The sequence below is a fragment of the Bombina bombina genome, chromosome 4, assembly GCF_027579735.1.
Source record: "Bombina bombina isolate aBomBom1 chromosome 4, aBomBom1.pri, whole genome shotgun sequence".
Classification (NCBI taxonomy): Eukaryota; Metazoa; Chordata; class Amphibia; order Anura; family Bombinatoridae; genus Bombina; species Bombina bombina.
This window is the reverse complement of record NC_069502.1, coordinates 783657101-783682093: the sequence shown is the minus strand read 5'-3', so window position 1 is coordinate 783682093 and position 24993 is coordinate 783657101. Positions and strand designations below refer to the sequence as shown.

The 24993-nt window shown below is 40.5% G+C and overlaps 1 protein-coding gene across 6 annotated transcripts in view; it reads left to right on the top strand.

Moving 5' to 3' along the window:
- Positions 1-23863, top strand: part of AKT3 (AKT serine/threonine kinase 3) — a 995132-nt gene extending 971269 nt beyond the window's left edge. For all 6 annotated transcript variants that reach the window (XM_053711160.1, XM_053711156.1, XM_053711157.1 and 3 more), the window contains one exon: positions 23469-23863. In XM_053711160.1, the coding sequence (XP_053567135.1) occupies positions 23469-23554 (86 nt within the window). In that variant the 3' untranslated portion in view covers positions 23555-23863. The remainder of the gene's footprint in view (positions 1-23468) is intronic.
- The last annotated feature ends 1130 nt before the right edge of the window (positions 23864-24993 follow it).

Sequence of the window (24993 nt, the reverse complement as noted above, 5' to 3'; positions counted from 1 at the left end):
TTTGTTTCTGTTATAAAAAGAGTATCTTAGGCTTGCTTACAATGTATCTGTTCTAATACACACTTATGGGAATAACAGAAGAGTCTCACATAAGCATTATATTCCTATTCAATACAGGTAAACTTGCAATGTGCTATATAGACAATAACAACAAGAGCACATAAATGTCCGTCAGACTAGGAGGTCAGCTCATTACAGTAGAAAGTACTTTCCCATAGGCACAATCCCTTTAATACAGGTATCCTATTAGGGGCTCACAATCTACTTACATCAAGTACCCTCAATCGAATAAGGTAAGGATTAGTTAGTAGGTGACGGATAAAGATGTATCACTTTCCAAGAGGAGGCTTGAATCCTCAGCTTGTTAGTAGTAACAGCACGCCAGACACCTCTCATAGATCACAGCGTCCGCTTCCTCTCCGGTTTGTACAGTAATGTTATATAGAGGGAAGAAACAGAGCGCACATAGCGCGATACTGTTTTAGATAAGGCTCATTTATTTTGAGAAACAGAGGTACTCACAAACAAAACCTCAATCTATATGAGGTATCGTCACTGCTTTAAACAATCAGAAACGGGTTTCTAAGCCCCAGCTGGGTGTCAATCACATCGATAATTCTTTTTTACCGATAAATTTTTACTTTCAAGCAAAGTATTTTAAAACACCAGAAGTCCTTATAAAAACAGGAGCAGCCGTATTCAACACCATAAAACAGCCTGACGCGTTTTAAAGTTATATTCAACTTCTTCATCAGAGGCGAAAGTGATACATCTTGATCCGTCACCTACTAACTAATCCTTACCTTATTCGATTGAGGGTACTTGATGTAAGTAGATTGTGAGCCCCTAATAGGATACCTGTATTAAAGGGATTGTGCCTGTGGGAAAGTACTTTCTACTGTAATGAGCTGACCTCCTAGTCTGACGGACATTTATGTGCTCTTGTTGTTATTGTCTATATAGCACATTGCAAGTTTACCTGTATTGAATAGGAATATAATGCTTATGTGAGACTCTTCTGTTATTCCCATAAGTGTGTATTAGAACAGATACATTGTAAGCAAGCCTAAGATACTCTTTTTATAATAGAAACAAATAAGGGTTTTTTGTTTGCTTGTTACATTTTTAAAAAAAAGATGTGTCTCTCCTCTTAAATCCTGATATCTGAACCAGTGACGTGCACTCATTGGAGGCAGGTGAGGCAGTGCCGCACCTGCCATTTGGGCCAAAATAAAAACAAATAGAGAGTTTTATTAAAAAAAAAAAAAAAGTAAACATTTTTTTTTTTTGACATGTCAAACTAATATTGCGCAATAGAGAGGCACTGGGTTCTGGTGTTTCTCTATTGCGCAATATTTCTAGTGTGTTTTGATATCTAGCTGCTCTGCAGCATCACCCGGTGGTGATTTGCAGGAGCAGCGCGGCAGAGAAAATTACTATATGAGGCATCTCTCATGAGGCCTCGACTGTTCCCTGGGAGACCGGCTCATCCAATCAACACCGGTGTTGATTGACTCCCTCCCTGGCCCTGCTTAGCCTTACAAGTAGTGCACTGAGACTGAGTTTCTGCGCATGCGCAAGGAAAGAGCAGCGCGGCGGCGGCGGGAACAACAGCCAGTCACAGTGCCACTTATTCCTGCTTGACACCTCTGAGCCAAGTAGCGACTAGTGGAGGAGGAGGCTGCCCGATCTCTACAGAGTCTGAGTGAGACTCGCACAGACACCGCATATCGCAGCTGCTGCCCCTGCCTGACCGTGAGGACCTGTCGGCTCAGCTCAGCCTGTCACCACACTCACCTGAAGGAAGGAGCCGAAGTGCACACAGTCCGGGTCACACTGTCACACTCACACAAGTAAGTCATCAAGAATGACAGCCATGCCGTGTGTGATAGTGTGATGATCAGTAGTACAGCCTGTAATTATGTATATTTTTTATTGTGAGGCTTGGGGTTAACGTTGTATAACTTGTAAGTTGTACAGAGTACTGTAAGTTAAAAATATACTGGACCGGGTAGTGGTGGGTGCCTGCCCCCCCTCTGCTAAAATTTGAAGTGCCTGTGTGTGTTTTCAACTAGGAACACTTGTGTTGTGACGCAGTCTGATCCTCTTATTTGCTTAATTAGTAAATGTATTTTGTGTATGACCCGGTCAGTGTTGTAAGTACTTACAACACTGACCAGGTCATACACAAAATACATTTATTAAGCAAAACTTTCAAGTTGCTGGCTATGCTATCTATGTTGTTTCACTTCCCAACTTTGGCAGCTTAATAAATATATTTTAATGAGCAGCCATCTTGTGATTTAGTGCTGTGCTTATTTGCTTAATAAATGTATTTTGTTTATGACCTGGTCAGTGTTGTAAGTTACATTTATTAAGCAAATAAGCACAAAATCACAAAATGGCTGCTCATTAAAATATATTTCTTATTTTAATATATTTATTAATAGTAAAAGTTACACTACTGACTCAGTAGTGTAACTTTTACTATTAATAAATATATTAAAATAAGAAATATATTTTAATGAGCAGCCCCCATCTGTGTCTCTCTCTCTCTCTCTCTCCCCTCTGTCTCTCTCCCCCTGTCTCTCTATCTCTCCCCCTGTCTCTCTATCTCTCCCCCTCTGTCTTTCTCTCTCTCTCTCTCTCTCTCTCCCCTCTGTCTCTCTATCCCTATCCCTCCCCCTCTCTCTCTCTCTCTCTCTCCCTCTCTCCCCTCTCTCTCCTCTCTGTCTCTCTCTCCCCTCTGTCTCTCTCTCTCTCTCCTCTGTCTCTCTCTCTCTCTCTCTCTCTCTCTCTCTCTCCCCTCTGTCTCTCTCTCTCTCTCCCCTCTGTCTCTCTCTCTCTCCCCTCTGTCTTTCTCTCTCTCCTCTGACTCTCTCCTCTGTCTCTCTCCTCTGTCTCTCTCTCCCTCCCCCTCTGTCTCTCCCTTTCTCCCTACCCCTCTGTCTCTCTCTCCTCTGTGTCTCTCTTTCTCTCTCCCCCTCTGTGTCTCTCTCTCTTCTCTCTCTCTTTTTCTGTCTCTCTCTCTCTCTCTCTCTCTCTCTCTCTCCCTGTCTCTCCCACCCCCTCTGTCTCTATCCTTATGTGTCTCATTCTCCCCCATGGTCTCTTTGTCTGTCTCTCTACCCTCTGTCTCTCTTTGTCTCTCTCTCTCTCCCCTCTGTCTCTTTGTCTCTCTCTCTCTCCCCTCTGTCTCTTTGTCTCTCTCTCCCCCTCTGTCTCTCTATCTATGTCTCTCTCCCTGTCTCTCCCACCCCTTCTGTCCAATTTACATCTAATATCTAATTTCCTTCATTCTCTTGATATCCTTTGTTGAAAATCATATCTAAATATGCTCAATAGCTGCTGATAGGTGGCTGCACAATAGATACCTCATGTGATTGGCTCACCCATGTACATTGCTATTTTTTCAACAAAGGATATCTAAAGAATGAAGGCATATCCTAGCCAGTGCCTCACCTGCCTCTGACCTCACTGCACGTCACTGATCTGAACATACCGGTTTATATGAGAACCAATCTTTTTACAGTTTCCATATAGGGGTGTAGCGCTGTGTAGTGTACTATATCTTTCTGGTTTAATAATTTACTCTGTGTGACTGTATGAGAGGGCTGTGCAGTCACAGATCCTAGGTATACTCCAGCAGCTTCGCCTTTTTTCATATAGTGTTAGCATTTAGCGCCTCCAGTTCTGCCTTTACTTCTGTAAAGACTTTACTCCCCCAACCCTTGTTTTTGAACTTATATATATATATATACACACACATACACATACACATTGGAGCCCTTTCTAGTGGAACACTTTGCCATGTACCATATCCCTTTTTAACTCTTTTGAAACCTTTTTATTAATATTTAAAAAAAAGTTTTTTATTAAAGTGTATATATTAATGTATTATTTTAATGTTTTTTATGAGTTTTGCAAAACTTTTTTTAACCCTTAGATATTGCTTCAGGTCTCAAGTTGTGCTAAATATTCTAGGCTTCTGCTCTAGCTCAACCTATGACTATCAGTTTGCAAGTTAGTGCTTCTGCGATCTCATTAGAAAGTATAGGTTGTGCTAGAGCAATGTCGGCCATGCTTACTCTTCTCTGATAAATGCGATTAACCATAGTCAAGTTGTGTGCTAATGTTAGTGTGGTCCAGCGATATTGCTTATCACGACTTGTATTATCATTAGCTAGCACCACTTCTAATCTGGCCTGCTATGTTTAAAAATTTAACATGATTCTTTTTAAAACTTATAACTTGTTTTTTATTTCCAGAAATAAAAGCATTTTAATGAAAACGTTCTAAGTAGAATGTTGATAAGCTTTAAAGCTGCAATCCAGCCTTATTTTTTGATTTATAAATAACTATATAAATCGCCCAAATTATATTTTTTTTCCCGATAGCACATAATTTTTTCTTTCATTCTAATATAGTTCATATTTTTAGCAATTGTATTTGTGTTTTCAATCTATAAATTTGGTGCTAGGAGAAATATTTTGCATACAGATATCTAATGTATGAGTGTTCCATCTAGGTCTCCAAAAAGTGTACTCTGGCCCTGTGTGCAAGAGGGTGATTAGTATTTGCCCAGGCACACCCTGTGCGCACGCCTATGGTAGTCAAGAAATGTAGTCTGAGTTTCTGATGAATTTAGATGCAGAAATTTGATAAGATAAATATTAGTTTCGTCATAAGTGACAAAATATTAATGAACTATAATTTGTTGTGTATGTGTGTTTTCTCTGTAAGTTGATTTCTGTATTTTTTTTCTAAAGCTGTGCTGCCGTTACATTCAGTAAAACTGGATTTTAAAATAAATTCCTGAATAACTCTGACATCAACTTGCTAATACTGGAATAAGCACAATTCCCTATTATTTTTTAACCAAATAATATTTACATGTTGTAGCTGGGGTGATAAATGCAAAAATGAATGTCTAGAATGGTTCATGCTATATAAAGGTTAAAGGGACACTAAAGTTAAAATTAAACTATATATATTTATATATGTATAAATCAGATAGGCTTTTAAGAGACTTTACAGTCTACAGTTTACAGTTATATGCACACTTTCTGAGGCACCAGCTCCTACTGAGCATGTGCAAGAGTTCACAATGTATATGTATATAAGGATGTTATTGGCCAATGGATGTCACATGATACAGGGTGCCAGCAAACGGAAATACATTTTGAAACTTGTCAGGAAAAAAATCTACTGCTCAGCGCTAGTGTGTGTGTGTTTTGTCTTTTTATTGTGCATTTGTTGATTATGCAACTCTACTGCATTGAATGGTCCTTTAAGAAACACTGGTTTAGGTAAGTCACTTTACCAACATGTGAGTTCTATTCAAATGATTATTTTTTCCTGTTTGTTGATTTTTGTTGCTATATAAATATATAGGCTAGAAGGGAGGCGCTGGAAAGGCGTGAACAGGTGGGACCGCTACACTGCAGAAAAATTGTAGGAGCATCAGGGAGGTGGGAGAAGAAGGTACAGGGGGATCCTAGAGTACCTCCTTCTCCCACCTCCCTGACGCTCTTACATTGTTTCTGTAGTGTAGGGTTCCTCTCTGCTTCGGTACCTCTGCAAGACTATTTCTGCACTGGCCCACTCATGGGGTTGCAGAAATAGCGCAATCCTAACTTTTAGCAAGATCGCGGCAGAGAGAAGCCCATGCTTAATGACCATTGCCTTTCTCGCCCAGTCTCTACTGCACATGACTGCATCGGACAAACATACCTGGCCTTCTATAATATAGGAGATATATAGATAGATACATATATACAGTTGTATGCAAAAGTTAAGGCACCCCTGACAATTTCCATGATTTTCATTTATAAATAATTGGGTGTTTGGATCAGCAATTTCATTTTGATCTATCAAATAACTGATAGACTGATGGTCATTAAGCATGGGCTTCTCTCTGCCGCAATCTTGCTAAAAGTTAGGATTGCGCTTTTTCTGCATGCCCCATTTAGACAGGTGCATAAATTTGTGCACCCTTGTCATTTTGTTGATTTGAATACCTGTAACTACCTAGCACTGATTAATTGAAACACACAATTGGTTTGGTGAGCCCATTAAGCCTTGAACTTTATGAGAAAAGGTATTTTAGGTGGCCAATTGCAAGTTGGTGTTCTCTTTGACTCTCCTCTGAACATGGGGGCCTCAAAACAACTCTCAAATGACCTGAAAATGAAAATTGTTAAACATTATGGTTTAGGGGAAGGCTACAAAAAGCTATTGCAGAGATTTAAGCTGTCAGTGTCCACTGTGAGGAACATAGTGAGGAAATGGATGACAACAGGCACAGTTCTTGTTAAGGCCAGAAGAGGCAAAGGCAAAGGATGGTGAGAACGGTCAAAAACAGACCACATCCAAAGACCTACAACATCATCTTGCTGCAGATGGTTTCACTGTGCATTGTTCAACAATTCAGCGTATGGGAGAGTAATGCGGAAGAAGCCTTTTCTGCAGACACGCCACAAACATAGTCGCTTGAGGTATGCAAACGCACATTTGGACTAGCCAGCTTCATTTTGGAAGAAGGTGCTGTGGACTGATGAAACAAAGATTGAGTTATTTGGTCATAACAAGGGGTGTTATGCATGGCGGCAAAAGAACACAGTGTTCCAAGACAAGCACTTTCTAGCCACAGTAAAATTTGGTGGATGTTCCATCATGCTGTGTGGCCAGTGCCGGTACTGGGAATCTTGTTAAAGTTGAGGGTCACATGGATTCCGCTCAATATCAGCAGATACTTGAGAATAATGTTGAGGAATTAGTCACAAAGTTGAAGTTACGCCGGGGCTGGATATTTCAACAAGACAACAACCCAAAACACTGCTCAAAATCGACTCTGACATTTATGCAGAGGAACAAGTACAATGTTCTGGAATGGCCAACCCAGTCCCCAGACCTGAATATCATTGAAAATCTGTGGGGTGATTTGAAGTGGGTTGTTCATGCTCTGCAACCATCAAACCTAACTGAACTGGAGATGTTTTGCAAGGAGGAATGGTCCAAAATACCTTCATCCAGACACTAATTACAGGCTATAGGAAGCGTCTAGAGGATGTTATTTCTCTTGTAAGGTGTATCCAGTCCACGGATCATCCATTACTTGTGGGATATTCTCCTTCCCAACAGGAAGCTGCAAGAGGACCACCCACAGCAGAGCTGTCTATATAGCTCCTCCTCTCCCTGCCACCTCCAGTCATTCTCTTGCAGCTCTCGACAAGAAAGGAAGTAGCTAGAGATGTGGTGTTTTTATTTAGTTTATCTTCATTCAAAAGTTTGTTATTTTCAAATGGTACCGGAGTTGTACTATTTTAGCCTCAGGCAGAAAGTAGAAGAAGAGTCTGTCTGTGGTCTTTAATGATCTTAGCAGGTTGTAACTAAGATCCATTGCCGTTCTCACACATAACGGAAGAGAGAGGTAACTTCAGCTGGGGAATGGCGTGCAGGGTTTCCTGCTATGAGGTATGTGCAGTTTAAATTTTTCTAGAGAAATGTAAATGCTAGAAAATGCTGTTAATACCGGATTTATCTGAGGTAAGCCTGATTCCAGTGATTTAACAACAACTAGTATCATGCTTGCTGTTAGAGGTAATACTCTTATTATTTTTCATATTTCTGACATATAAAAAGTTTGCTGGAAGTGCTTAAACGTTTTTTATATGCATATTGGTGATAAAACTTTATTGGGGCTTAGTTTTTTCCACATGGCTGGCTAATTTTTGCCTAGGGATAGTTTTGTTTGGCCTCTCACTGTGAATACATAAGTGGGAGGGGCCTAATTTCACACCTAAATGCGCATTAGATTTTGCAGTCTGAGACATCCAGTTTCCCTGAAGGAGTCCCCTGAATGCTTAGGACCTCTCTGAAGAGTTTTTGTGCTTTCCAAAGTCGATTGTATGGGAAGGTAGGGCCACAGCAGAGCTGTGGCAGTTTGTTGTGACTGTTAAAAACCGTTTATTTCGTTTTTTTGATCCGTTTTTGAAACTAAGGGGTTAATCATCCAATTGCAAGTGGGTGCAATGCTCTGTTAGCTTATTATACACACTGTAAAAATTTCGTTTGATTTACTGCTTTTTATCAGTGTTTTTCAAATTCTGACCTTTTTTATTTTTCTTAAAGGCACAGTACCGTTTTTATTTTTTGCTTGTTTACTTTCATTAAAGTGTTTTCCAAGCTTGCTGGTCTCTTTGCTAGTCTGTTTAAACATGTCTGATATAGAAGAAACTCCTTGTTCATTATGTTTAGAAGCCATGGTGGAACCCCCTCTTAGAATGTGTACCAAATGTACTGATTTCACTTTAAGTTATAAAGACCATATTCTGTCTTTAAAAGATTTATCACCAGAGGAAACTGACAAGGGGGAAGTTATGCCGACTAACTCGCCTCACGTGTCAGAACCTTTAACTCCCACTCAAGGGACTCCCGCTCAAGAGGCGCCAAGTACATCTAGCGCGCCCATGGCGTTTACTTTACAAGACATGGCGGCAGTCATGGATAATACCCTTTCAGCAGTATTATCCAGACTATACCTGGGTTACGAGGAAAGAGAGACAGCTCTGGAGTTAGAAGGAATACAGAGCACTCTGACGCTTTAGTAGCTATGTCTGATACCCCCTCACAATATGCAGAAGCTGAGGAAGGAGATCTTCTTTCTGTGTGTGATTTTTCTGACTCAGGGAAGATGCTTCAACCTGATTCTGATATGTCAACATTTAAATTCAAGCTTGAACACCTCAGCGTGTTGCTCAGGGAGGTTTTAGCTACTCTGAATGACTGTGACACCATTATAGTGCCAGAGAAAATGTGCAGATTGGATAAATACTATGCAGTGCCTGTTTACACTGATGTTTCTCTTGTTAAGTGTAGTCAGTCCACGGGTCATCCATTACTTATGGAATATATCTCTTCCTAACAGGAAGCTGCAAGAGGATCACCCAGCAGAGCTTGCTACATAGCTCCTCCCCTCACATGTCATATTCAGTCATTCTCTTGCAGCCTAACTAGATAGGTCGCTGTGAGAGGTCTGTGGTGTTTTTTAACTTAGTTTATTTCTACAATCAAAAGTTTGTTATTTTAAATAGCACCGGTGTGTGCTGTTTATTCTCAGGCAGCATTAGAAGAAGAATCTGCCTGCGTTTTCTATGATCTTAGCAGACGTAACTAAGATCCACTGGCTGTTCTCATCTGAGGAGTGAGGTAACTTCAGAGAAGGGGAATAGCATGCAGGGCCCCCCTGCAAATGAGGTATGTGCAGTAATTATTTTTCTGAGGAATGGAATTGACTGAGAAAATACTGCTGATACCAATGTAACGTAAGTTCAGCCTTAAATGCAGTGATAGCGACTGGTATTAGGCTGATGAGTGTGTGTACACTGAATGTATTTTTCTAAGGAATGGAATTGACTCTGAAAATACTGTTAATACTGAAATAATGTATGAGCCTTAACTGCAGTAAAAGCGACTGGTAGCAGGCTTATTAATAACAATTCATAACTTTTCAAATGTATGTTTAAAACGTTTACTGGCATGTTAATCGTTTTTTGTGAGGTACTTGGTGATAAAACTTATTGGGGCATGATTTTTACCACATGGCCATCTTTGTTTTCTGCATAGAAACAGTTTTTCTGAGCTTCCCCACTGTTGTAATATGAGTGGGAGGGGCCTATTTTACCGCTTTTTTGCGCAGTAAAAATTCAGTCACAATCTGTCTACTTCATCCTCCATGATCCAGATCGTCTCTAGAGAGCTCAGGGATCTTCAAAATTCATTTTGAGGGAGGTAATCAGTCACAGAGACCTGTGACAGTGTGTTTTGACTGTGAGAAAAACGTTAATTATTAAATTGTTAATCCGTTTTTGGGTATTAAGGGGTTAATCATCCATTTGCTGGTGGGTGCAATCCTTTGCTAACTTAATACATTTACTGTGAAAAATTGGTTGCTATAACTATTTTGGTTCATTGTTATTTCAACTGTGACAGCTTTTTGTGCTTCTTAAAGGCACAGTAGCGTTTTTTATATTGCTTGTAAATTTATTTAGAAAAGTATTTCCAAGCTTGCTAGTCTCATTGCTAGTCTGTTTAAACATGTCTGACACAGATGAATCTCTCTGTTCACTATGTTTAAAGGCCAATGTGGAGCCCAATAGAAATTTATGTACTAATTGCATTGATGCTACTTTAAATAAAAGTCAATCTTTACATGTAAAGAAATTATCACCAGACAACGAGGGGGAAGTTATGCCGACTAACTCTCCTCACGTGTCAGTACCTTCGCCTCCCACTCAGGAGGTGCGTGATTTTGTGGCGCCAAGTACATCAGGGAGGCCCTTACAAATCACTTTGCAAGACATGGCTACTGTTATGACAGAAGTATTATCTAAATTGCCAGAATTAAGAGGCAAGCGCGATAGCTCTGGGTTAAGGACAGAGCGCGCGGATGAGGTGAGAGCCATGTCAGATACTGCGTCACAGTTTGCAGAACGTGAAGACGGAGAGCTTCATTCTGTGGGTGACGGATCTGATCCAGGGAGACTGGATTCAGAGATTTCTAATTTTAAATTTAAGCTTGAGAACCTCCGCATATTGCTAGGGGAGGTATTAGCGGCTCTGAATGATTGTAACACGGTTGCAATTCCAGAAAAATTATGTAGGTTGGATAGATACTATGCGGTACCGGTGTGTACTGACGTGTTTCCTATACCTAAAAGGCTTACAGAGATTATTAGCAAGGAGTGGGATAGACATGGTGTGCCCTTTTCCCCTCCTCCCATATTTAGGAAAATGTTTCCTATAGACGCCACCACACGAGACTTATGGCAGACGGTCCCTAAGGTGGAGGGAGCAGTTTCTACTTTAGCTAAGCGTACCACTATCCCGGTGGAGGATAGTTGTGCCTTTTCAGATCCAATGGATAAGAAATTAGAGGGTTACCTTAAGAAAATGTTTGTTCAACAAGGTTTTATCTTACAGCCCCTTGCATGCATTGCGCCTGTCACTGCTGCGGCGGCATTCTGGTTTGAGTCTCTGGAAGAGGCCATTCGCACAGCTCCATTGGATGAAATTATGAACAAGCTTAAAGCACTTAAGCTAGCTAACGCATTTGTTTCTGATGCCGTCGTACATTTAACCAAACTTACGACTAAGAACTCCGGATTCGCCATCCAAGCGCGCAGAGCGCTATGGCTTAAATCCTGGTCAGCTGACGTGACTTCTAAATCTAAATTGCTTAATATTCCTTTCAAAGGGCAGACCTTATTCGGGCCCGGCTTGAAAGAAATTATAGCTGACATTACGGGAGGTAAGGGCCATGCTCTACCTCAGGACAGGGCCAAATCAAAGGCCAAACAGTCTAATTTTCGTGCCTTTCGTAACTTCAAGGCTGGAGCAGCATCAACTTCCTCCGCTCCAAAACAGGAAGGAGCTATTGCTCGTTACAGGCAGGGCTGGAAAGTTAACCAGTCCTGGAACAAGGGCAAGCAGGCCAAGAAACCTGCTGCTGCCCCCAAGACAGAATGAAGAGAGGGCCCCCTATCCGGAAACGGATCTAGTGGGGGGCAGACTTTCTCTCTTCGCCCAGGCTTGGGCAAGAGATGTCCAGGATCCCTGGGCGTTGGAGATCATATCTCAGGGATATCTCCTGGACTTCAAAACTTCTCCTCCACGAGGGAGATTTCATCTTTCAAGGTTATCAGCAAACCAAATAAAGAAAGAGGCGTTTCTACGCTGTGTACAAGACCTTTTACTAATGGGGGTGATCCACCCAGTTCCGCGGACGGAACACGGGCAGGGATTCTATTCAAATCTATTTGTAGTTCCCAAGAAAGAGGGAACCTTCAGACCAATCTTGGACTTAAAAATCCTAAACAAATTTCTAAGAGTTCCATCATTCAAAATGGAAACTATTCGAACCATCCTTCCCATGATCCAAGAGGGTCAGTACATGACCACAGTGGATTTAAAGGATGCCTACCTTCACATACCGATTCACAAGGATCATTATTGGTACCTAAGATTTGCTTTCCTAGACAGGCATTACCAGTTTGTAGCTCTTCCCTTCGGATTAGCTACGGCTCCAAGAATCTTTACAAAAGTTCTGGGCTCACTTCTGGCGGTACTAAGACCGCGAGGCATAGCGGTGACTCCGTACCTAGGCGACATTCTGATACAAGCGTCAAGTTTTCAAACTGCCAAGTCTCATACAGAGATAGTTCTGGCATTTCTGAGGTCGCATGGGTGGAAGGTGAACGTGGAAAAGAGTTCTCTATTACCACTTACAAGAGTTCCCTTTCTAGGGACTCTTATAGATTCTGTAGAGATGAAAATTTACCTGACAGAGGCCAGGTTATCAAAACTTCTAAATGCTTGCCGTGTCCTTCATTCCATTCCACACCCGTCAGTAGCTCAGTGCATGGAAGTAATCGGCTTAATGGTAGCGGCAATGGACATAGTACCATTTGCGCGCCTGCATCTCAGACCGCTGAAATTGTGCATGCTAAGTCAGTGGAACGGGGATTACTCAGATTTGTCCCCCCTACTAAGTCTGGATCAAGAGACCAGAGATTCTCTTCTATGGTAGCTCTCTCGGCCACATCTGTCCAAGGGGATGGCCTTTCGCAGGCCAGATTGGACGATTGTAACAACAGACGCCAGCCTTCTAGGCTGGGGCGCAGTCTGGAACTCCCTGAAAGCTCAGGGATTATGGACTCAGGAGGAGAAACTCCTCCCAATAAATATTCTGGAATTAAGAGCAATATTCAATGCTCTCCTAGCTTGGCCTCAGTTAGCAACTCTGAGGTTCATCAGATTTCAGTCGGACAACATCACGACTGTGGCTTACATCAACCATCAAGGGGGAACCAGAAGTTCCCTAGCGATGTTGGAAGTCTCAAAGATAATTCGCTGGGCAGAGTCTCACTCTTGCCACCTGTCAGCGATTTACATCCCAGGCGTAGAGAACTTGGAGGCGGATTTTCTAAGTCGCCAGTCTTTTCATCCGGGGGAGTGGGAACGTCATCCGGAGGTCTTTGCTCAACTGATTCTTCGTTGGGGCAAACCAGATCTGGATCTCATGGCGTCTCGCCAGAACGCCAAGCTTCCTTGTTACGGATCCAGGTCCAGGGACCCGGGAGCGGTGCTGATAGATGCTCTGACAGCCCCTTGGGTCTTCAACATGGCTTATGTGTTTCCACCATTCCCGATGCTCCCTCGTTTGATTGCCATGTATGCAGACCTAGTGGACATGTCGTCCTGTCCACCGTGGTCTCTACCTCTGAGACAGGACCTTCTAATTCAGGGTCCTTTTCAAACATCCAAATCTAATTTCTCTGAGGCTGACTGCATGGAGATTGAACACTTGATTCTATCAAAGCGTGGCTTCTCGGAGTCGGTTATTGATACCTTAATACAGGCTAGGAAGCCTGTTACCAGAAAAATTTACCATAAGATATGGCGTAAATATTTATATTGGTGCGAATCCAAGAGTTACTCATGGAGTAAGGTTAGGATTCCTAGGATATTGTCCTTTCTACAAGAGGGTTTAGAAAAGGGCTTATCTGCTAGTTCGTTAAAGGGACAGATTTCTGCTCTGTCTATTCTTCTACACAAACGTCTGGCTGAAGTTCCAGACATTCAGGTTTTTTTGTCAGGCTTTAACTAGGATTAAGCCTGTGTTTAAGACTGTTGCTCCGCCGTGGAGCTTAAACTTAGTTCTTAATGTTCTTCAAGGCGTTCCATTTGAACCCCTTCATTCCATTGATATCAAGCTGTTATCCTGGAAGGTTTTGTTTTTGATGGCTATTTCCTCGGCTCGAAGAGTCTCTGAGTTATCTGCCTTACATTGTGATTCTCCTTATCTGATTTTTCATTCAGACAAGGTAGTTCTGCGTACTAAACCTGGGTTCTTACCTAAGGTAGTTACTAACAGGAATATCAATCAAGAGATTGTTGTTCCATCACTGTGTCCTAACCCTTCTTCAAAGAAGGAACGACTTTTGCATAATTTGGACGTAGTCCGTGCCCTGAAGTTCTATTTGCAGGCAACTAAAGATTTTCGTCAAACTTCTTCCCTGTTTGTCGTTTACTCTGGACAGAGAAGAGGTCAAAAGGCTTTGGCTACCTCTCTCTCTTTTTGGCTTCGTAGCATAATACGTTTAGCCTATGAGACTGCTGGACAGCAGCCTCCTGAAAGGATTACAGCTCATTCTACTAGAGCTGTGGCTTCCACCTGGGCCTTTAAAAATGAGGCCTCTGTTGAACAGATTTGCAAGGCTGCGACTTGGTCTTCGCTTCACACCTTTTCAAAATTTTACAAATTTGACACTTTTGCTTCTTCGGAGGCTATTTTTGGGAGAAAGGTACTTCAGGCAGTGGTTCCTTCTGTTTAATGTTCCTGCCTTGTCCCTTCACTTCATCCGTGTACTTTAGCTTTGGTATTGGTATTCCATAAGTAATGGATGGCCCGTGGACTGACTACACTTAACAAGAGAAAACATAATTTATGCTTACCTGATAAATTTATTTCTCTTGTAGTGTAGTCAGTCCACGGCCCGCCCTGTCTTTAAGGCAGACCTACATTTTAACTAAACTCCAGTCACCACTGCACCCTATGGTTTCTCCTTTCTCGTCTGCTTTGGTCGAATGACTGAATATGACATGTGAGGGGAGGAGCTATGTAGCAAGCTCTGCTGGGTGATCCTCTTGCAGCTTCCTGTTAGGAAGAGATATATTCCATAAGTAATGGATGACCCGTGGACTGACTACACTACAAGAGAAATAAATTTATCAGGTAAGCATAAATTATGTTTTTTCCAATACCTAAAAGGTTTTCAGAGATTATTACTAAGGAATGGGATAGACCAGGTGTTCCGTTCTCTCCCCCTTCTGTCTTTAAGAAAATGTTTCCCATAGATTCTGCCACACGGGACTTATGGCAAACGGTCCCTAAGGTAGAGGGAGCAGTTTCTACTCTAGCTAAGCGTACTACTATCCCTGTCGAGGACAGTTGTGCTTTCTTAGATCCAATGGATAAAAAGTTAGAGGGTTACCTTAAGAAAATGTTTATTCAACAAGGTTTTATTCTACAGCCTCTTGCATGCATTGCCCCGGTCACAGCTGCTGCGGCCTTCTGGTTTGAGTCTCTGGAAGAGGCCTTACAGGTAGAGACCCCATTGGATGATATACTTGACAAGCTTAGAGCACTTAAGCTAGCCAATTCATTTGTTTCGGATGCCATTGTTCATTTAACTAAACTAACGGCTAAGAATTCTGGTTTTGCTATTCAGGCGCGTAGGGCGCTATGGCTTAAATCATGGTCAGCTGACGTTACTTCAAAGTCTAAGCTTCTTAATATTCCCTTCAAGGGGGAGACCCTATTCGGGCCTGGATTGAAGGAGATCATTTCTGATATTACTGGAGGAAAAGGTCATGCCCTTCCTCAAGATAGGTCTAACAAGTTAAGGACCAAACAAACTAATTTTCGTGCCTTTCGAAACTTTAAGACGAGTGCGGCATCAACTTCCTCTAATACAAAACAAGAGGGAAATTTTGCCCAGTCCAAGCCGGTCTGGAGACCTAACCAGACTTGTAACAAAGGTAAGCAGGCCAAGAAACCTGCTGCTGCCTCTAAGACAGCATGAAGGATTGGCCCCCGATCCGGTAACGGATCTAGTAGGGGGCAGACTTTCTTCGCCCAGGTTTGGGCAAGAGATGTCCAGGATCCCCGGGCGTTTGAAATTGTGTCCCAGAGATATCTTCTGGACTTCAGAGCTTCCCCTCCAAAAGGGAGGTTTCATCTTTCACGATTATCTGTAAACCAGATAAAGAGAGAGGCATTCTTACATTGTGTTCAAGACCTCCAAGTTATGGGAGTGATCCACCCAGTTCCAAAGGAGGAACAGGGTCAAGGTTTCTATTCAAATCTATTTGTGGTTCCGAAAAAAGAGGGAAACTTCAGACCAATATTAGATCTCAAGATCCTAAACAAATTTCTCAGGGTCCCATCATTCAAGATGGAAACTATTCGAACCATCCTACCTATGATCCAGGAGGGTCAATACATGACTACTGTGGACTTAAAGGATGCTTATCTTCACATTCCGATACACAAAGATCATCATCTGTTTCTCAGGTTTGCCTTCCTAGACAGGCATAACCAGTTTGTGGCTCTTCCCTTTGGGTTAGCTACAGCTCCAAGAATCTTTACGAAGGTTCTGGGGTCACTTCTGGCGGTCCTAAGGCCGCAGGGCATAGCAGTAGCCCCTTACTTAGACGACATTCTGATACAGGCGTCAAATTTCCAAATTGCCAAGTCTCATACGGACATCGTTCTGGCATTTCTGAGGTCGCATGGGTGGAAGGTGAACGAAAAGAAGAGTTCTCTATCCCCTCTCACAAGAGTTTCATTTCTGGGAACTCTGATAGATTCTGTAGAAATGAGGATTTACCTGACAGAGGCCAGGTTATCAAAACTTCTAAATTCTTGCCGTGTTCTTTATTCTACTTCTCGCCCTTCGGTGGCTCAGTGTATGGAAGTAATCGGCCTAATGGTAGCAGCAATGGACATTATCCCGTTTGCCCGCCTACATCTCAGACCGCTGCAACTCTGCATGCTCAGTCAGTGGAATGGGGATTACACAGATTTGTCCCCTCTACTAAATCTGGATCAAGAGACCAGGGATTCTCTTCTCTGGTGGCTATCTCAGGTCCATCTGTCCAAAGGTATGACCTTTCACAGGCCAGATTGGACAATAGTAACTACAGATGCCAGCCTTTTGGGCTGGGGGGCAGTCTGGAACTCCCTGAAGGCTCAGGGATCGTGGACTCAGGAGGAGGTTCTCCTCCTGACAAACATTCTGGAACTAAGAGCAATATTCAATGCTCTTCAGGCTTGGCCTCAGCTAGCGACAATGAGGTTCATCAGATTTCATTCTGACAACATCACGACTGTAGCTTACATCAACCATCAAGGGGGAACATGGAGTTCCCTAGCGATGTTGGAGGTTTCAAAGATAATTCGTTGGGCAGAGATTCACTCTTGCCCACTCTATCAGCTATCCATATCCCAGAAGTAGAGAACTGGGAGGCGGATTTTCTAAGTCGACAGACCTTTCATCCGGGGGAGTGGGAGCTCCATCCGGAGGTGTTTGCACAGTTGATTCAACGTTGGGGCAAACCAGAACTGGATCTCATGGCGTATCGCCAGAACGCCAAGCTTCCTTGTTACGGGTCCAGGTCCAGGGATTCCAAGGCAGCGCTGATAGATGCTCTAGTAGCGCCTTGGTCCTTCAACCTGGCTTATGTGTTTCCACCGTTTCCTCTGCTCCCTCGTCTGATTGCCAAAATCAAGCAGGAGAGAGCATCAGTGATTTTGATAGCACCTGCGTGGCCACGCAGGACTTGGTATGCAGATCTGGTGGACATGTCATCCTTTCCACCATGGACTCTGCCTCTAAGACAGGACCTTCTACTTCAGGGTCCTTTCAACCATCCAAATCTAATTTCTTTGCGACTGACTGCCTGGAGATTGAACGCTTGATTTTATCAAAGCGTGGCTTCTCCAAGTCAGTCATTGATACCTTAATTCAGGCACGAAAGCCTGTCACCAGGAAAATCTATCATAAGATATGGTGTAAATATCTTCATTGGTGTGAATCCAAGGGTTACTCATGGAGTAAGGTCAGGATTCCTAGGATATTGTCTTTTCTCCAAGATGGATTGGAGAAGGGTTTGTCAGCGAGTTCCTTAAAGGGACAGATTTCTGCTTTGTCTATTCTTTTGTACAAGCGTCTGGCGGATGTTCCAGACGTTCAGGCATTTTGTCAGGCTTTAGTTAGAATCAAGCCTGTGTTTAAACCTGTTGCTCCGCCATGGAGTTTAAATTTAGTTCTTAAACTTCTTCAAGGGGTTCCGTTTGAATCCTTACATTCCATAGATATCAAGCTTTTATCTTGGAAAGTTCTGTTTTTGGTAGCTATCTCCTCGGCTCGTAGAGTTTCTGAGTTATCTGCCTTACAGTGTGATTCCCCTTATCTGATCTTCCATGCAGATAAGGTAGTTTTGCGTACCAAACCTGGGTTTTTACCTAAGGTGGTATCTAATAAGAGTATCAATCAGGAGATTGTTGTTCCGTCACTGTGTCCTAATCCTTCTTCAAAGAAGGAACGTTTATTACACAATCTTGACGTGGTTCGTGCTTTAAAGTTTTATTTACAAGCTACTAAAGATTTTCGTCAAATATCTGCATTGTTTTTTGTCTACTCTGGACAGAGGAGAGGCCAAAAGGCTTCGGCAACTTCTCTTTCGTTTTGGCTAAGGAGTATAATACGCTTAGCTTATGAGACTGCTGGCCAGCAGCCTCCTGAAAGGATTACAGCTCATTCTACTAGAGCGGTAGCTTCCACATGGGCTTTTAAGAATGAGGCTTCTGTTGAACAGATTTGTAAGGCGGCGACTTGGTCTTCGCTTCATACTTTTTCAAAGTTCTATAAATTTGATACTTTTGCTTCTTCGGAGGCTATTTTTGGGAGAAAGGTTTTGCAGGCAGTGGTACCTTCCGTTTAAGTACCTGCCTTGTCCCTCCCTTCATCCGTGTCCTATAGCTTTGGTATTGGTATCCCACAAGTAATGGATGATCCGTGGACTGGATACACCTTACAAGAGAAAACATAATTTATGCTTACCTGATAAATTTATTTCTCTTGTGGTATATTCAGTCCATGGCCCGCCCTGTCATTTTAAGGCAGGTATATTTTATTTTTAAACTTCAGTCACCACTGCACCCTATGGTTTCCCCTTTCTCTTGCTTGTCTTCGGTCGAATGACTGGAGGTGGCAGGTAGAGGAGGAGCTATATAGACAGCTCTGCTGTGGGTGGTCCTCTTGCAGCTTCCTGTTGGGAAGGAGAATATCCCACAAGTAATGGATGATCCGTGGACTGGATACACCACAGGAGAAATAAATTTATCAGGTAAGCATAAATTATGTTTTCTGCTAAAGGAGGCTCTACTAAATATTGATGCAATATTTCTGTTGGGGTGTCCAAATATATGCACCTGTCCAATTTCGTTTTGATGCATATTGCACATTTTCTGTTAATCCAATAAACCTCATTTCACTACTGAAATATTACTGTGTGCTTCAGTTATTTGATAGATGAAAATTGCTGATCCAAACACCTAATTATTTATAAATGAAAATCATGGAAATTGTCAGGGATGCCTAAACTTTTGCATACGACTGTGTATATATATACTTAATTCAATTATAGACCAGCACTCTCCAAAAAAATATGGCAATTATCCAGGGTGCTTCTGAACATTCGTATCTACACTTCAAAAATAGACAGGCACTCTCTGGTATTAAATCCAGAAAGAAAAAAAAAACTTTGGATTTAATACCGGAGAGTGCCTGTCTATTTTTGAAGTGTGTATATATATATACAGTATATATCCATACAAATATTTAAACAGAGAGAGAAAAAAAGCTTGCTAATTTATTATTCCACAGATAATGGTACTAAAATAGTTTGTTTTCCAGATTTGGTGAAGACGGATACCTTTAATTACCTTCCTCACATCTTAATCTTATGCCTATGATATATGTGCTTTTGGGTTTGCAAAAAAAATATATAAATGGAAAGACTAATTCTTAAGAGTAATTGCTCAGTAGACTGAGGAATTTCAAAAATGCTTTATGTTTAAAGCAGTCATAACGTTTAAAAGAAGCCTAATCTGGAACTTTATTTATGTATTTATTTGCTAAAGCATATAGGTCATGTTTTTAAGTACAATGAATGTACTATACCCATGAATAAAAATATACTAATTATACCATTGAAATGTTGCATCTAACATGGTTTCCTTGTTCTCTTAATTAATCGTTAATGCAGAAAATGTTTTACAATGTATAGATTCTTTAATTCTGTGCAAAATACTTAAAGGAACAGTAATTGTTTTTTTATATTATGTTGCATCTAAAAGAGGATCATTTTATTTGTACTTTTAAATGATGTTCCTGTTATGAAAAAAAATACGATTTTTGTTGTTGTTGCTTTTTTTGCTAGTGGGCTTGTGTCACTACCTACCACTACTTACTTAACTAAGTCTAAAACAGGCATAAAAATATGTGATCACTTAGGACTAAATTACAAATGGAGCAGTAGTTTGTGCTTCCGTTTGCGCATTAACTTCAATGGAGCTGAAAAGTGGGAAAAAAAACTTGAACAGTGGAAATTAAAACTAACACTGATCGCAAACCTGATCTCATTTTCTCTAGTGTGCTAAATCCGACATGAATATATGATAATTTCACATTCCAATCTTTACATGGAAGAATATGTTCTATTTTTTCATAAATGCAGATATATATATATATATATAATATAATATATATATATATATATATATATATATATATATATATATATATAAATTTACTTTAAAATTTATTTGCGATGTGTTTTGTACAACTTTTTTGTCTCGTGTAACAGTTAACCGGAGCTCTCAGGTTGCTCAATCCCGACTTGCGTTAAATTCAATTGCTCTCAAGCAAAAGCGTAATTTTCCACTCCTAATACTATTTCTGACACGCGCAAAGACCCACGATAAACCCCTTTTCTCTTGCGCGCAACAGTTGAGTGCCACTCGTAATCTAGCACTTAGCGTTTACTCATGACACCATAAACTGCAAGCGTTTGAAAATGGAAGTTAAGATCTCTAACAAAGTTACACAAGTATGGAGTTGTAGAACTTAAATTATGTGGCCATTAGGCATTGTTGATTATGTCATAATTAAATCCTCATTACATTGTCAATGATTTCTAAAAAAAAAAAAACACTTTTTAAATATCCGTATCATGTATTGCATATTTACATACTTGTACTTTACTCCAGTAAAGAGTTGTATTTGTGCTACAATAAATGCATAGCGAGGATCTGCACGAATAGAGAAGGATTTATAATTGTTAGCTGGCCTCTACTAGGGACATAAAACTACAAAAACAAATTATGTAATGTGTTAAATAATTTTATTATTGCACTGTTTCTTGCATGTAACTATGTGATTAATCCCTGAAAAGAAGTTAAATACATTGACCGAATCAGCTACAGAGCAGCTATGCATGACTGGGACATCTGGTTAACCATTGAAGCCATAATGACATTTTCAGTAAATAAATATTGGCCTTTGTGTATATAGATAGATAAGATAAGCAGGTATTCTCTTATTACAAGCTCAGCCCATTTGAATAGGCGTCTTCTTGAGAACAATGGGTGGTGGGTTTAATGAGCAAAATCAGGTATTTCAAATACAAAAAAAAAGTTGAAATGACTTTTTTGTAGATTTAATACTCTGCAGCCTATATAATAAGCCATCTGAAACATATTAACCACTTAATGACCAAGGACGTGCCAAGCATGTCCTACAAAAAACGGTTGTTAATGACCAAGGACATGCCTGGCACGTCTTCGGGGGTTTCAAGCACTGGAAGCAATCCTGATCACTTCCAGACACTTTTAGGGTATTGCAGTGATGCCTGGATATTGAGGCATCATGTGGCCTTTTCTGTATCGGCCAGCAATGGTGCCGATCATTAGTGGGTGAGAGCCATATCAGGGAGGTGGGTGGGCGGCCCATCACTGGTATAGTTCTGGCTGCTGTTCCGGGATTGCATCGAGGTCGGTGGGACCAAGCACGAGGGGGGGTGGGAGCGCAAAGTGCACACAATCTCTAAGGGAAGGAGGGAGAGGGAGGGGGGGATAATTGTTGGGGAAAGGATCTGAGAGGGGGAGGGGGTAGGATATAGAGGGGGGCAGCTACACTACGGAAAATTGGGGTTATAAAAATTAAAATTAAAAATTAGCAAATTTGATTAGAGACATGGTACTGGCAGACAGCTGCCAGTACCTAAGATGGCCAGAAATAGGAAGAGGGGGAGCTTAAGGACTGTTTGAGTGGAATTGTGGAGGTTGGGTGGTTAGGGGGGAACCTACACTGCAGAAACTATTTATATATTTATAAAAATGCTAAAAAAAAAAAAGGCTTTTATTTTAGTACTGGCAGACTTTCTGCCAGTACTTAAGATGGCGGTGACAATTGTGGGGTGGGGGAGGGAAGAGAGCTGTTTGAGAGGGGTCAGGGAGGGATCAGGGGGTGGGATGTGTCAGGTGGGAGGCTGATTTCTACTTTATAGCTAAAATTAACCCCTTCACTGCTGGACATAATACAAGTGTGTTGCGCAGCGGCATTTAGCGGCCTTCTAATTACCAAAAAGCAATGCCAAAGCCATATATGTCTGCTATTTCTGAACAAAGGGGATCCCAGATAAGCATTTACAAACATTTCTGCCATAATTGCACAAGCTGTTTGTAAATAATTTCTGTGAGAAACCTAAAGTTTGTGAAAAAGTTAACAATTTTTTTTATTTGATCACATTTGGCGGTGAAATGTTGCCATGAAAGATACCAATATATACATGTGAAGGGTTATTCAGGGATTCCTGAAAGATATGTGTTACAATGTAACTATTGCTAATTTTGAAAAAAAAAATGTTTGGAAATAGTAAAGTGCTACTTGTATTTATTGCCCTATAACTTGCAAAAAAAGTAAAGAACATGTAAACATTGGTATTTCTAAACTCAGGACAAAATTTAGAAACTATTTAGCATGGGTGTTTTTTTCCAATTTTTCATCATTTTATAAAAAAATTTAAAGTAAATTATATGATATGATGAAAATAATGGTATCTTTAGAAAGTCCATTTAATGGCGAGAAAAATATAATGTGTGGGTACAGTAAATGAGTAAGAGGAAAATTACAACACAAACACTGCAGAAATGTAAAAATAGCCCTGGTCCCAAATGGTAAGAAATTTTTTAAAATGGTCCGGTCTCTAAGGGGTTAAAAGGATACTAAACCCACACTTTTTTCTTTCATGATTCAGACAGAGCAGCAATTTTAAGCAACTTTCTAATTTACGCCTATATCAAATTTTCTTCGTTCTGTTGCTATCTTTATTTAAAAGCAGGAATTTAAAGCTTAGGAGCCAGTCCATTTTAGGTTCAGCACCCTGGATAGCGCTTGCTTATTGGTGGCTAAATTTAGCAAACCAATAAGCAAGCATAACCCAGGTACTGAACTAAAAATGGGCCGGCTCCTAAGCTTTACATTCCTGCTTTTTAAATAAAGATAGCAAGAGAACGAAGAAATATTGATAATAGGAGTAAATTAGAAAGTTGCTTAAAATGGCTGCTGTATCTGAATCATTAAATAAATAAATTGGGTTTAGTGTCCCTTTAAGTGGAAACTCATTTTACAGTACATTGTCCCATTGAAATTTGCAAAACATATGACTTGCAATTTAGTGAGTTTTGTTTTGCACATACCTTTAAGATGAAACCGTGTCTGAACATATGCATTGTCTAACCCTAATTATTTTTCTTTTCTTTTTTGTGGCATGGACAGTTGATGAAGATGGTATGGACTGCATGGATAATGAAAGGCGGCCACATTTCCCTCAGTTCTCATACTCTGCAAGTGGACGGGAATAAATTGTCCTTTGTTGCTTCATTGTCACCTTGGGTTTATCACAGGAAATTATTCCTCTTCATTATCACGAATACTGGACTTTGTTTATATAAAAGGAACACCTCCTTGAAGTCATTCCAAAATTATTATTTTTTTGTCTTTTACCACTGTTTTTAAGCTTTTTATTGTTATTATATTTTTTTGCATGAATTCTATGTATCACAAGTTGCTAACACTTTTTTTTTTCCAAATACAATGGCAACTATAACTAGCAGTTTTCCCAATTTTGAGGGTAAATACATTAAATGACTTCAATATTTTGTTGTTAACAATGAAGATATGGTCATTTTTTTATATTTCCTGTCCATGATGAGTGTCGTAAGACCAAAATTTTTGAGGACCTGAGAAAACTACAATGTACATATGCAATTTTTTTGTCATACATATCATGATTCCTAGCAGTTTACTGTATATCATGAGAAAGATTGGAGCAAACACAAAAAACGGACAACAACTCCATGCTGTCTCATTTTTATTTATATATTTTTTTAATTTTATTTTCTGTTGGACGCAATAGAAGGACTTAATTAGCTAAAGTGCTGGCCAGAGCCAGAAATGCACTTAGACTTCCAGATTTCTTGTGCAATCATGAAAAATGAACACTTGAGAGCAAGAAATAGGACACAACAGCCGCACATTTGAAGTCTTTAAAGGGCCAATATATAATTTGTCCCATACTATGTTTTTATCTGTTGTATATTCTTGTTCTAAACAATATGATGGCTGAAGAATGTAGACAGGCATAATTTGCATAATTGCTTCTCACCAAAATGTGTGCAGCAAGGTAAACAGGTATTGCCTTGCACTCTTTTTTTTTTTTTTTTACTTTATTATTATTATTTTTCATTGTGTGAAATCTGGTGTTGAAATTTGATTATTTTTTTTTTATATATATATATTTTTTTTAAGGATGGAGTGAAGGAGGCATTTACCACAGTGGTATTTATTTTTAAGTGATATTAACTTTATGTATCACATTTGAGAATGCTGCTAGGGGCTTAAATCATTTTGAGTTATGCAGAGGTTATGTACAAGATGGCTGTCTTTACTATTAGAGCACTTTTTCTTCCAAATTTTGAAGTGCAACAGGACCTTGGCATTACTGTATCCAGAAACCTTTGAGAGTTTACATCATGTCAAAATACATAATAAAATAGGTAATGGTGTCCTTTGGCAACAGAGGCAACTTGTGCGGCAGTAGAGAGTTATACGCATGTGTTTTACATCATTTTAAAAATGGTGGCTCATTGTAATAAAAATAGTTACTGGATTTCCTGAGGGGATGTTAGCCCCCCTATTCCTCCCCCATCAAACACCCCAGCTTCTTATGATTTTGAATATGTCCATTTTTTAGTAGCTACCAAAATACATTATAATACATAAATGGCCATCAGAAATTTGT